General features: G+C 36.4%; 2 protein-coding genes across 2 annotated transcripts; one reads left to right on the top strand and one right to left on the bottom strand.

The window, feature by feature from the left end:
* Nucleotides 1-1,450: 1,450 nt before the first annotated feature.
* Nucleotides 1,451-11,922, bottom strand: LOC128982835 (small nuclear ribonucleoprotein G-like). The gene is made up of 4 exons (XM_054401864.1): nucleotides 11,749-11,922; nucleotides 6,470-6,492; nucleotides 5,755-5,876; nucleotides 1,451-1,617 (listed from the first exon to the last, which is right to left on the bottom strand). The coding sequence occupies exons 1-4, from the start codon at nucleotides 11,778-11,780 to the stop codon at nucleotides 1,567-1,569; spliced, it is 228 nt and encodes a 75-aa protein (XP_054257839.1). The 5' UTR covers nucleotides 11,781-11,922; the 3' UTR covers nucleotides 1,451-1,566.
* A 2,113-nt stretch (nucleotides 11,923-14,035) lies between these two features.
* LOC129000544 (uncharacterized) lies at nucleotides 14,036-14,967 on the top strand. The gene is made up of 2 exons (XM_054427508.1): nucleotides 14,036-14,362; nucleotides 14,854-14,967. The coding sequence occupies exons 1-2, from the start codon at nucleotides 14,036-14,038 to the stop codon at nucleotides 14,965-14,967; spliced, it is 441 nt and encodes a 146-aa protein (XP_054283483.1).

Below are 14,967 nucleotides of genomic sequence, written 5' to 3'. Positions count from 1 at the left end.
TCTACTTCAGTTTTTACGCATTCTGTCAATGTTTCTTTACATAAATAGTAGTGTTATAGTTGATACAAGGAAAAAATTGAATTGATGATTTAAACCATCAGAGTAAAAAATGTAGTCGTAATCATCATAGAGCAACCATTCTTTGTACAGTGTTTGTTACTACTAATGAAGACTGTCGCCTGTCTACATGTGGGAGCCTGAGACGTGGTCGGCCGTATACACATTCTATGTATAGTGTTTTGTTACTACTAATGAAGACTGTCTCCAGTCCACATGTGGGAGCCTCAGACGTGGTCGGCCGTATACACATTCTTTGTATAGTGTTTTGTTACTACTAATGAAAACTGGTCGCCTGTCTACATGTGGGAGCCTGAGACGTTGTCGGCCGTATACACATTCTATGTATAGTGTTTTGTTACTACTAATGAAGACTGTCTCCAGTCCACATGTGGGAGCCTGAGACGTGGTCGGCCGTATACACATTCTATGTATAGTGTTTTGTTACTACTAATGAAGACTGTCTCCAGTCCACATGTGGGAGCCTCAGACGTGGTCAGCCGTATACACATTCTATGTATAGTGTTTTGTTACTACTAATGAAGACTGTCTCCAGTCCACATGTGGGAGCCTCAGACGTGGTCAGCCGTATACACATTCTTTGTATAGTGTTTTGTTACTACTAATGAAAACTGTCGTCTATCTACATGTGGGAGCCTGAGACAAGGTTGGCCGTATACACTTTCTTCCAATGTTGCCAACACATCATGATCCATATCATTTTGTTAATAGCAGCTGAAAACGCATATCCAACTAAGGCAACGTTTATATTAACGACAACATTTTATATACCATTAGTTGTATCACAAATTGAAGGATAATATGTTATCAGCATAAAAAATTTGTTTTGTTGAGATAAGTAAACTGAAAATTTACTAACACTCCTTCCTCGTTTAACTGTTAGACATTTATTTGCCCATAACATGTCATTCTAACCATGATACAATGATAACAGATAATAGAGTTGCATTAACACGAAATACCCTGAAGTGTTTATTAAAAACTTTGAATAGCCTACTCCAATTTTATCATGTTGTACAAAATCTCAACATCTTGAATATTTAGGTTTGTGCCTATCATGCTGTTAAAGAAAGGACTTATTAAGGGTAGACATATTTCAAATTCCATTAAAATGATCAAATTTAAGCTTGACCCAACCATGTATGGGGTTTTAATTCATTGCAGTTTATTGGCTAGATACTAATCTGGCTAAAATAAATGGCATCTTGTTTCCAGTAAACTAAACTACAGGAAGAAAATAATTTTATTTAAAAATATGGGTTGATAAACTTGTGGCTTCGCATACCTACTAAAAAATCTTACTGGGATATACCACATCATTGTTAGAAAGCTCCTTAAAAGAATAAATCCGGGGAAAGACAAAGTAAAGCAATTATTACAAAGTCTTTATTGTAAAAAACTTAAGTTAAGAATCAAGTTTAATCTGAGTCAAAACACAAACATCGAGATCACATTTTACATGGTTTCAATACATCATACAAATTTAACCTAGAGTCTATCCATCGATTCAACCATGACAATGGAATTCCCACGGATTACCTGAAAAAGAAATCTAAAATTAGGGAAAACTTAAAAAAATATGTGTCAAGGAGAGGACGTTGGAGTAATATGTGGACAACTCTCATTCGTAACATACTATCTAACTCTTCAACTCGTCGGTACAAATTACAAATTAAATACAATAACCCAGTAACCTTGTTATCAAAAGCAGGGTATACCTTGCATGAAATAGGGTAGTAGGTTTCTTTTTTTTTGTGTTGTATCAAGTGATAGTTCCGAGATGCTAAATCAAAATTTTCTACCTTAAAAATTCAAAGCATAAAAATCGGCAGAATTTTGTACTTTTTCATGAAAAAAACAACTATGGTAATTTTAAAAGTAGATTAAACTACCTATAACATAATACCAAAATGGTTATTATAGGCCTAGCAGTTTCCAAGATTTATGATTAAAATTACAGAATTTTTATGTTTCTTAAATTTTAGCCAATTTTTACCCTGAAGCATTTACTGCAAAATTCATAACAATTTTAAAAGTACGTTAATTACCTACAATTTTATACCAAAATGAGGTTTGTAAGCCTAACAGTTTGTGAGATTTGGCTCTTTGAAGTTTATCAAATCTTCCATCAATGCTTATTAGATGGCATGAAATTGTGGAGTTAAAGTTTAAAAAGCAATTCATTAGAGTGGGTCGAAAATATAACTAATTTTTTTTAGAAAATTCTTTTGAACAAAAAATGAAAAACTCATATTTTATCAGAGCTTAAACTTTAGATTTTTAATATGTAATAGTTAAAAATGTCATCTAAAATTGATATTTAAACTAGTAGTATTGTATGTTAATATCTTACGGTCGCGCAGGCTGCATATATTGCCAAAAATCAAGAAAAACGTCATTTTGTGCTAGTCTTATTTAAAATATAATAATCGAAATCAAAATGTAATACTGAAAATCTGTTTGTACACATAGTAACTTAACAAAAACAACAGACAAAGTCAGAATTGATCTTCCGGTTGCGCATAGCAATTAATACAAATTCACTTTAACGCGGCACTTTTGGGTCAGTGACCCGGGGCGACACCATGTAATTTCGAATTTTATTTTAAGATTCCGAAATTGAACAACAGGATGGTGATGATAATGTATGCCTGTGCTCACAAACTAAAATTTACTATTCTAGTGACAGCAACCAAGAATATTTACCTAAACATAAAAAAAAGACCTATGGTAAGCAAATGAGGATGGACTTAACTCTACCATTTTGGTTAGCGGACGTTATGGTGTTTTCAACCGTGCTACAACTAAATATTGCTATGTTGCTATTTATCTACCCTTATGATTATACAGGGAGTCCCTAAACATCCTGTACCGCTTTTCTTGGGATTGTCACTTGCATAGAGACAAACAGATATTGCAATATAACCATGGGTCTCCCATGCCTAGTTGTGTTTGACTTAAATGCTACAGAGGCTGAAAAAAGTGCTGAACGTATTCAGCGAGCTCGGTCACATTCTTCTACTGAGGTTATATTTGAGGAGAGAACCGTGCCTTCAGCTTTCACAAGAAAGTTCTATTTAATGATAAAAACAAAGTGCAATGACCTACTAGATGGTGTTGAAGTAAATGGCACGCTTGAAAACACTGACAAGCTGGAGGGCTTCTATCTGGAGGGATAGAAAAATTGATCGGGCTGAAAACAAACGGGAGATCATGGACACAGAAGTTGGAGATCTTCAAAATAGGCCTTCAAAGAGGTTTAAGCTGTATTAATGCCTGTTTTCACTGTTGCCTTTTCATTCTATTTCTCTTGATAATATGAACATTTTTACGATACATTTCTTATTTATTTATATTCTTATTTATAGGCCTATACATATATTTTCTTATATATTCTTTGTATGGTTATTTTATAAGATTTGGCCAAACTGAATAGCTTGAAACTTTTAATACTAGCATTGATTGAAGATTGTTTTAATAAAAAATACGTTCAGCACTTTTTGTACTCTTTTTTTTAAGCCTCTATAGGATACCCATCAAACACTACGAGGCATGGGAGACCCAAGGTTATATTACAAAATCCGTTTGTCTATATGCAAGGAACAATCCCAAGAAAAGCGGTACAGGTTGTTTAGGGACACCCATTTAACTTGTTCGCTGCTGAGTGCTAGATGCCGGGACGGCGCCAGGAGCTGAAATAGCGCTCACCGCTGCGTAACATTGCCACTGATACTCTGAATTGCAGTAAAAACAACAGTAGTTATACTGGATAGCAATGTTCTGCAGTAAAACTGGCTTTGGACATAGTCACTATCTAGCAGGAAAGAGGTGGGACAAAGCCCTGTTCTATACAACCCTGGTGGTGATTTTGGGAAACTATATATTTTTTTGTAAGAAAAGTACGTCCCCGCGAGCTGCAAAGAAATATAGGATGCTCGTGACGAGCTGGCTGATCCATGGAAACGTTTAACAACAATGAACGGTAACGTTCCGGAACGTTCCTAGCTCCCAGTGCCATGGCCCCGTTCAGGAACGTCCGTAGCAGCGAACGTGTTAAGTGAATATATGTGACCATCTTTTTAAACTTGAATTTAGCAATCTAATGCCGCCTAGATAATGCATTGATGGTAGATTTTATGAGCTTTGAAGAGCGATATCCCGCAAACTGTTAGGCTTACAAAAAAAATTTGGTCTACAATTTTAGGAAATTTAATTTAACTTTAAAATAGGTTTTGCAGTGAAAAATGATGCTTCAGAGTATAAATTGGCCAAACTTAAAAATTAAATTTGGAAAATGTAATCATTATTTGCGGAGCCAAATCTTGGAAACTATTAGGTCTGGAATAACCATTTTGGTCTTAAATTATAGTTAATTTAATATACTTTTAAAATGACCATAGTGGTTTTTCATGAAAAAGTTATGCTTCAGGGTCAAAATTGGACAAACTTAAAAAAGTTCAAAATTATGCAGATTTATACGCTTTTTGGTGGTTAACCGGATGGTCGCAAAGGTAGAAAATTTGGATTTAGCATCTCGGAACTAACACATACAACACAAAATAAATAAACCTACTGCCCCATTTCATGCAGGGCAAAATGCACAAGTTTAGGCCGGGGCCACACTTGTAATTTTCAACCAGCGAGACTGTTTTTTTCCGTTTTCACGTGCGACGCACGTGAAACAGTTTGCCCATGGCCAACCTCGTCTTACGGGATAGGTTTTTTGGGCAAACCAGCGAGACTGATAGAGCATGCCACACTGGCAATAAAAATCGTCCGTGTCCGTGATACGCACTCCCCCCCCTTCCACGCTCTCTGTACAGGTTAAAACTAGAAACGTCCGTGGAAAAAGTTCAGCGAGATAAGATGAGTGTGTTCACTCCCATAAGCCGCAATGCCCCGCGACTAGTTTTACGTGCAACGCCCGTGGAATGTTAGTAGAGAATACACGTGCAATTCCGTTTGTCAGTCTCGCTGGTAAGACCATTGAGACTGACAAACGTGTTCACGGACGTTTTTACTCTAGTGTAGCCTGCCCCATATACCGTAATGTATCTCTCAAACCCACGGGTAACGCCCGTGGAAAAAATTCAGCGAGATAAGATGAGTGTGGCCCCGGCCTTACTGGATTACAAGGTACAAATTAAATATGTTAAGAAATCAGATGATGAGTTAATTTGAAACTGTAATAATTAAACAGAACCATGCCTAATCCAATGGTGTCTATTGGAGTTACTATTGCCCAAGTTTGATTGGGAAAAAGCTTAAGCTCCTTTGGTGTGCTTTGTTTCAGTCTACACCTTACGGACAATATTATAGTACACACTCTTACTTTGTAGAAAACTAACAAATCACCCCTTGATCTTTTCTTTATTGGGTTCACACAAATGTTAGTTTCACTGGTGCCTTGAAGTCAAAAGCATGATGTCACAAATGATTATTTGTAATTAAGAAAGTATATTAAAATAAGCTAAATCTATAAATAATGGACAGGGATCCTAAATTATATGTCTGATAAAACAGTGTCTCATAAAAATATGACAAAAGTTCTAAATAAAACATTTTTTTCCAACAAGCTATACAGAATTTGAATATTACTCTTATTATACTGCCTAACAAATAAGTCAATTCAATTTATTTTTATATTGAAAATTTTATTAAAAGCATTTTACTCACCACCATGCCAATGTTATTTTGTTCATTATTCTTTATTTCTACTGTTTCATCCAGTACGACATTCATGAAAGGATCAAAACCACGTAGAATTCCTTGCACATGTCTGCCGGCATTCAGCTTTACTGTAATATAACAATAACCCAATAAGTATCATAATAATGGTAGCCGAACTAAATTCATTCTACTCCAGGAAATGCTCAACTCAAAAGTAAAGATAATATAATCAAGTCTTAAGCTTGTCATGTTAATGAGACACATTCAATGAGGCTAGTTTCGAGCAGGGTGGTGGTAGAGCACTAAGCAGGGAAGATTGACCACACTTATATTTATGTTTTTACTTTGTTATATTTCTTAAACCTTCATGCACACATCAAATTCAATGAGAGAACATATTGCAGAAAGTAACTTTTCCAGGTTTTTGCATTCCAACAAAGTGTTAAAAACAAATTTTGCTAAATACGAGGGCGTTTTTTAGGAAAGGGTTGTTAAAGGTGTATAGCTCCATAGTTAGGGTATGCGCTGCAACTAGGCTCCTTCCCACTTACTGACTTTATTATTGAGCACAATAACACCATTTGCAGCTCTGTAGCTGACGTGTAATTTTTGCTATGTTGTTTTAAAATGTATGTCAGAAGAACTGCCGTCGTAACTAGTAAAAGCAAAAGATTCAAAAGTTGATCTAATACAGTTATAAAAAAAATCTGGTTAAACTTACGTGACAACTTCTTGTCCATGAATCTGAAACATAAAGAACCAATTGTAAAAAAGTGGGTTGAAAAATAGATACTATACGAGTAAACTATAGTGTACCTAAAGTAATGGGATTAAGGATGCAAAATAGAGCCAAGGGCTTAGGTTTTAGGACTGATTGTGGGATTAACTGAATAGAAAAGAGCCCAATGTAGCATAAGAAATACAAACTTAAAACTGTACACAAAATATTATAATATTTCAATGCCATTGGCAGCACTTTAAAACTAGGAAAAGTATGAGTTGGGGAGAGTTGTGTAATTTGTTGTTTTTATTTGGTGTACCAGCTGTAACCATTGACTATATATCCTACTACCCTATACCTTTTGCCTATAGTCTACTTGTAGGTATATATAGTCAATGGCTGTAACAGAGTTGATCAAAATATGACATGATCGACAATCCTGGAGCTGACCTAATGTCCTGTGATGACGCAATTTTCATATCATCACGCTAGTGCCACCATATTTAATTCCCAGCTTAGTTGACGACAAATAATTTTTCCTACAGCCACCCGACAAAGTTGGCTTCCTTGTACTGTTTATATTACAGAAAGCTGCTAATTGCTGCATATTTATACTTTGCCGTACATCAGGATTCCAACGAAACAACACAAAACAGCGTGGTTCTATTATGCACGTAATCCGTGTACGCTTGGAAATAGGTTGGCAACACTTAAAGATATGTTTTTTTGAACCCAGTGACAAGACCTGTATTATACAGTAATTATTTACCTATTTTGCCTGAAGGTCTTGTAGTTTGGATTAACACTCGATGCGCATTTCGCCGCTCAGTGCGGCATCTTCATACAATACAATAAAAATACAAGATAGATACACACTTGCAACAATAGATGTAGACAATATGTACCGAAACATACCAAGACAAGAAGCCATCGAGATACTCAAAAAAAGACTTACAAACTGTGAAAATTTCGATGAAGAAGAAATAAATGATATCATTAAAATTACAACAACAATAACGGAACAAAACTATTTCTCTTACAATAATAAAACATACTATGACCCCAAAGGTCTTCCGATGGGAGGTCCACTATCAGCCACCTTATCGAAGCTATTTATGCAAAATTTCGAGGAGCAACATATATTATCAGATAAAAACCCCTATTTCAACAAAATCAAATTTTATGCTCGATATGTTGATGATGCCTTCATCGTACTAAATGCTAACCAAAGACAGGCAAATAATTTCTTAACACACGTCAACAAAACACACAATAGCATCAAATTTAAAATGGAAACTGAACTAAACCATTCTATAAGCTTTCTTGACATAACAGTCACTAAAACTCAAAACCAAGCAGTTAAAATTGGAATTTTCAGGAAACCAACACAAACAGATCTAGTTATACCAGCAGAATCCAACCATCCTTACAACCAAAAAATGGCAGCTTTTAGATCATTAACATATAGACTTCTCAACTACAATCTCAACCAAAAAGAGTATGAAAAAGAAAAAGAAATCATAAAAACAATAGCATCAAATAACGGTTACAATCCAACAATCGTAGAAACTATGATCTGCAAAACCCGAAAGAAAATTAAATCCAATACACAAAATGAACCTTCAAATCAGTCAAACCCGGAAAACCAAAATCAGAAATACGTAGCAATCAAATACACCGATAAGACAACAGAAAAAATAGGAAAAATCTTTAATAAAGTAGGCTACACACCAGCTTACAAAGTTAAAACCAATCCGGTGCCCATTTACAAACAGGAAGCCAACAAAGATAACCCAGATAATGAAAGAGGAGTTTATAAAATTACATGTGCGCCCCCCTGCAATAAACAATATATCGGCTACACAAACAGAACTTTCAGCAAAAGATTCAAAGAACACAACACTCAACATCATGCCAACCCCAGCTCAATAGTAGCTAAACACCTGAAAGAAAATCATGGCCACAAAATTATTTATCCAGAATCATTACAGATCCTCCACAAAACCAACTCCAAATCTACTGCAATAGTCAAAGAAAGTTACGAAATTTATAAGCAAATTAACACTAACCCTGACCCCCTCCTAAATAAGAAGGAGGACTACCATAATTCAATTTTGTTTAACCTCATTCAAAACATAGAGGAAACCCAACGATCTGGCAACAACGCACTAAAATGGCAACAGCGCAAAAGAGAAAGCGACCATCCCTTACAAACAATGACTACATCCCTTGATCATAACACTGTCACTGTCAACCACTCAGATCCAGTACAAGTCCATCACGTCAACAGTGCGGAACGAAACGTGCCCCGCCGCTCGTGTCGCCGCCGGGCAACCGCGACCGCGAATGTGACTGGTTAGTGATTGGAAAATATAATGTAAATATGTACATAGTAACAGTAGTGTTTAAGAAGATACTCTATGAAGATGCCGCACTGAGCGGCGAAATGCGCATCGAGTGTTAATCCAAACTACAAGACCTTCAGGCAAAATAGGTAAATAATTACTTAAAGATAATAATACTAAGAGCAGCTGATTGACTATTATAACTACGATTTAACATTTAACCTGTCATTTCGTGTTTATAGTTTCGGTATTCTGGACTTTTCTTTTAAATGTTTTTAAAACATTCCTACGATCTTAATAAACAAGAAAATACCTTTAAAGCATTTTTTTTAGGCGCGGAAACGACTTCAAATTACAAAAACATACGGAACTATATTCTCAAAACGCGGAGCACATTTCTTGCCGAGGAAAAATAGCGGAGTGATACGGACCGCGGGTACTACTTTCTCTAGGGCACCATTTGTGTTGCCAGGGCTGAACCTAAAAACGTGTTGTATAGTGTTTGACAGACTAATTATTTATACGCTTTATAGTGACTGTAGGAAAAATATAATGTGTAACACGAGTGAAAAAGGCTTTTGCTGCACTCAAGATCATTCCGCACGAGCCGCCTCGTGTGCAGCAAAGTGCCACTTTCACCACTAGTTACACAAATAACTATAGTTAACCACACTAATACCCTTGTATTCATAGTAATGCTGATATCCTACTAAGACACATTATGCTGTTTTGATCTATTTAACCATCATGCGTTTGCTAACTGACCATCAACATCTTAAACAATTTCCCCAAATTTATTTTAATCAAAGATTTTGTCTATTAATAGGTATATTGCAAAACTGCTAGTATTACCAATCATTGTTAAAGTAAATACATTTTTAAAATCAATAATAACATATATACTTTAAACAGATATAAGGAAAGGATTTTCGTTTTCTAGAAATGTGTAATTTTAAAATAGGTATACATCCCAAACACTTGTGTAGCCCTATAATCAATTTTTGCCAGAAATATAATCTGTGTGTAGGAGATAATGAAGACTAACAAAAGGATAAATAAAAAAAAAAAAAAAAAAAAAAACAAGCTTAAAGAAATGTATTAACACCTATTCAATTCAATTTAATTCAAAGATACTTTATTCACATATATACAAAAGTATAAATGAATGGCGTTCATGAATGGCTGGACCTAGTTAAAGATGTGCTGTCCAAAAGTAAAGGGCTAACATTTGCAGGCCATGCGTGGTGGAGAGAAGATGAAGATTATTCAACTGTTACCAGTGTAACTTATTCCGAGGAGTATCATAAGGTAGTCGACCACTTGGCAGACCAAGAATAAAGTATAAAGACAAAGTAACGGAAGACGTTTCCAGACTGGGGTCTTCACTAGAAGAGGCAGGTGGTGGAAGAGAATGGAGGCGTGTTATTGGGGAGGCCAATAACCTCTTAAGGTTTTAGAAGCCTGTTACGGAGAATTTGCTTTTATACTGGTTAATATCTGGACGATAATATAACTAGGCAAAATGATGTTAAAAAAAACACTTTTGACTGATTACTTGATCCCCGTGCTAGGGACGGGCCCGCTGCTAAGTTAGCTATTTGAAAATTTGTGACAGAAGTTGTATCTAACTCACAAGTTATTAAAAGTGATAACTGTATATCTAATTAGGTAGGCCTATACAGGCAATGGTGGGAGATGTTTTTCGATCTTTCAGCCTTTAAGGTACAGGGACTACTGAAATTATTATAATACAACTCTGCAATTAAAACGGGCTTTTATACAGTAAATTTATTGCATCGCTGTAAACAAAGCACTTGGACACATTGTAGTTACAAATAAAAACAGTAGCTCAGCACGGAAGTCAAACAATAAATAAACTGTAAAATGAGTGACCGAAACAGATAACAAAGGCTTGATTCGCTCACATACACAAACACTCGCACAAACGGGCGTGCACAATTACTTGTGTAAACCTGGCAATAACTCGGCAATAAGTAGTACACGCATCCGATAAAATCTATTGCTGGCCGTTTTGCGGAAACATACGTCCGCAAACAGTATGACCGATGATGTCAACAGATAGAGGACACTTTAACGGACACGACAGTATCAACATCATGTACCTAGGGAGTAAAATAGGAGGGGTAAACTCAGCAAGTAGTGTGCGCACCTTTAAAAATCTATTGCTGGCTGTTTTGCGGAAAAATAAGTCCGCGATACATGTTACCGATGATGCCAACAGATAGAGGACACGACAGTATCAACATCATGTACCTGGGGAGTAGGTTAGGGGGGTTCAAGTCAACAATAAGTTGTGCACGCGCCCGATAAAATGTATTGCTGGCTGTTTAGCGGAAAAATGTGTCCGCGATACATATTGTAATGAAATCAGATATCTGAACTTTTGCCCTATAGGTCTAGCAAACATTAAAACCAAGAATCCTGAAGAATTAAGGGTGGGTGTGATAGCCATGAAGATTGGCCGATAGATTACCAGTCATATCCCACATTAAAGTAGGCCTAGGCCTAACTATCTATTTTATACACTTTTAACACAATTTCACACCTGAGGAAGTTTAAGGTGACGTTTGGGACGTAAACTTTTACTGATTCAAAACCTTTCTAGTTAACTTATCCATGTAAGCAATAGACATATAGCCTAAATAACCTCGGAAAGGAAAAACAATCTAGGCTAGGCCTAGGCCTATAGTTACCAGTCATATCCCACATTAAAGTAGGCCTAACTATCTTAGATACAAATAAGCCTAAGTTATAGCTAGGACATGATTTCCCTAGAATTGCTAAAGCCGCGTTTACACGAGGCCAGTGTAGTCAGGCAGGTTACTTGCCTCTATCTTAGGCCTAGTGCATTTAAGGTTAGGTACCTAAACCGGCAACGTGTAAAAGTGGCTTCAGTTACTATTAGATACTCACTTTTTCAATTCTGGAGGATGAGCTTTACTCATGTTGATGGTATACGGTGTAAAGGAAGCTAGGCTACAAAATTAAATAACGTCAAAATAATAAATTGATGTATGCAAGCACTAACAGTAGTAGCCGGCCAGCCGGATTCTCGTTTCGTTCTGGTTTCGTTAACGTTAAGCAACGTTAAGGTACGGTTACACCAGAGCGAACGAGCAGTAACGAATGCGAAATTCACTTCGGTGTGACCGGCGCAGCGAACACCAATCGGCCGTGTTCCGTGTTCGGCAGTGCTCGGTAGTCGCATGTTCGCGTTCGCGCCTGCTCCATCCATTGTCGGTTTCAGTGCGAACGATCAAAGGAAATTCGCGTTCGCTCGTGTTCGGTGCTCGCTTCAGTGTGACCACTTACTTACTTACTTCTTCTTACTTCCGGTGTCCTCGCCACAATCGTTTGATCGGGGAGTCGTCAACTTTCTTCCTTTTTCAGGGTTTTCTGTGTTCAGGTTTCGTGTATTTATGTATTTATGTTTTATGTTTTGTGTATGCGTGCTCCTCTATGTATTCTTTTATTGAGTCGTACGGCCTTGCAGTTAGATACAATTTTAATTTTTTTTCAAAATTGGGTGTGTTTGATTTTAGGTGTTGGGGTAATTGGTTGTAGAACATTGATCCAGAGTATGTGGGTGTGTTGTTTGTTTTTTGAAGTCTGTGTTGAGGTATGTCTATGTTTGTTTTACTTCTGGTGTTGTGGTTGTGCTGCGATTGTCTTAGGTTGGGATTGGATCGGATGGTAAGGATTATGGTTTCGCAGATATAGAGTGAGATTAATGTCATTATGTTGAGTTGGATGAAAAGGGACTTGTGATTGGTTGATTCTTCTGGTCTTGTTATTGTTCTGATTGCTTTTTTTTGCAATTTGAAAAGTTTTTCCATATTTTTTTGAGCTGTGGATCCCCAAGCTGCAATTCCATAGCGTAGATGTGAAGTGAATAATGAATGGTATGCTATGAGGGCTGTTTCTTGGTTGGTTATACTTCTTATTCTTCTTATTACAAATATTGCTGATGCCAGTTTTTTGCAGAGTTGATCAGTATGTTTGTTCCAGTTTAATTTGTTGTCTATTGTGATGCCGAGGAATTTGGTGTTTTCTGCAGTTGGGATCTCTAGCTGTGACCAGTCGTCTAGTTTTTGTATTGTTGGTTGTGAAGTTGATATGGACGGTTTTTGTTTTATTTATGCTCAGCTTTAGGTTGTTGCAGTATGATGTTATATTATGGTTGAGCGTGTTATTTATCTTTTGGCAATTGTTTATACTTGAATTTGATTTTGTGGGGATAATTAGCGTAGTGTCGTCTGCAAACAGGATACATTTTTGGTCATTTTGAAGTTGATTTGGAAGTTCGTTTATGTATATTATGAAGAATAGGGACCCCAGGATCGATCCTTGTGGTATTCCCCTAGCTGATGTTTTTAGTGAGGATTTGACTGTGGTTATCATGTTTTTATTTTGGTTGTTTATTTCTACGAATTGTTGTCTGTCCGTCAGGTAATTTTTTATCCAGTTTAAAGCTTCATGTTGTATATTTAACTGCTGCATTTTTTGAATAAGTATGTTCCAATCGAGCATGTCAAAAGCCTTTTGCAGATCTATGAATATGCCTGATGCTGATTCTTTATGTTCCCAAATTTTGGTTATGTCATTACATAGTTGAGCTATAGCTGTGTTGGTACTTAGTTTTTTCCTGAATCCGTGTTGGTTTGCTGTAATTAAGTTATGTTTCTCTATGTGGTCTGTGATTTGGTTGTAGATGACTCTTTCGAGGAGTTTAGATAGGACTGGTAGGTTTGCGATCGGTCTGTAATTTGTTGGGTTATTTTTATCGCCTTTCTTGAATTTTGGATATATTTTTGAGACTTTCATTCTTTTTGAGATTTCTTGTTGTTCGATTGAGTTGTTTATTATGTGTAGGATGGGATTTACTAATTCTTCTTTGCAGTGTTTTATGATTTTTCCTGTTATGTCGTCAAAGCCTGCAGAGTTCTTGGATTTTAACCTTTGTATGAGGAGCACTAGTTCTTTTTTTGTGATCTTGTTAAATTTGCATAGCGGTGGGACGTTATTTCCTTGGGTATTGTTCAAGTTAGTTTTGTTTTGGGTTTCTATTAGAGGGCCACATTGGAGTGACTCCAGTCTGGTCCTGCATGCTGCCGGTGTTTACTCCTATCAACAAGTAACAAGTTGTTTAGGTCAAAGGTGGTTTTTTTAGTTGTACTACAATTTCCTATTTTGTTTAACTATGGAGTGGACTGATGACAAAGTGTTGGAGCTCATTGAAGAGTACAAAGCACGGCCAGTGTTATGGGATCCCACTAGTGCGGATTATAAACTCTTAAACAAGAAAAGTGACAGTTGGAAATCGCTGGCGGCTGTCATGACTACCGATGTTGAAGAAGTTAAGAAGAAAATTAATTCATTACTGTCGTCGTTCAGGCGAGAACGGACCAAGGAAAATAAAAAGTCCGGCATGGCTGCAAATGAAGTCTACAAGTCCAATTGGTTTGCCTATGCCCCGATGGCATTCCTCAAGGATAAATTTAAAGTGAATGATACAAAGAGCTCAGAGGTAAGGATTTTAATAATGAATATTATATTGAAATCAATTTAACATGCAATTTAAAAACATTTTTATCCTTGACATTTTTCGATAAACCCACTCGTTTAGGAGTTACAGCCTATGGAAAAATGACTTCCGGTGTACATTTTACATCATGTAGCTCTTAAACAAGTATGTTTATAGCAAAAATGCGAAGAGTAAAAAAGTCTTAAAATTGCATCCACATTCCAAAAAGACCATAAAATACACAGTTTAAGAGCTACATGATGTAAAATGTACACCGGAAGTCATTTTTCCATAGGCTGTAACTCCTAAACGAGTGTGTTTATTGAAAAAATGTCAAGGATAAAAAAGTTTTTAAATTGCATGTTCTATCCGAAAACATGATAAAATATAGGGTGTTCTATAAGAAATTACAAAGTTGACCGCCATATTGGAAAATGGCGGCCATTTACAAAAATTTCATTAAATTATTTTTTAGTTAAATTATTTACGTTTAGGAGAAGGAGACGGCTTACGGAACGGAAGTCGGACTCGGACTAGAACCAAGCCAAACGAAATGGCGGCAAACCTTGAATCTTGAATTGAAACCTAGTGTAGCGAAGCGACAGTGA

Source organism: Macrosteles quadrilineatus, unplaced genomic scaffold, assembly GCF_028750875.1.
Source record: "Macrosteles quadrilineatus isolate MER2022 unplaced genomic scaffold, UCM_ALF_1.0 Scaffold_1__1_contigs__length_201487025, whole genome shotgun sequence".
NCBI classification, from domain to species: domain Eukaryota; kingdom Metazoa; phylum Arthropoda; class Insecta; order Hemiptera; family Cicadellidae; genus Macrosteles; species Macrosteles quadrilineatus.
Note: the sequence above shows the minus strand (reverse complement) of the source record. Positions and strands in the feature narration are given on the sequence as shown.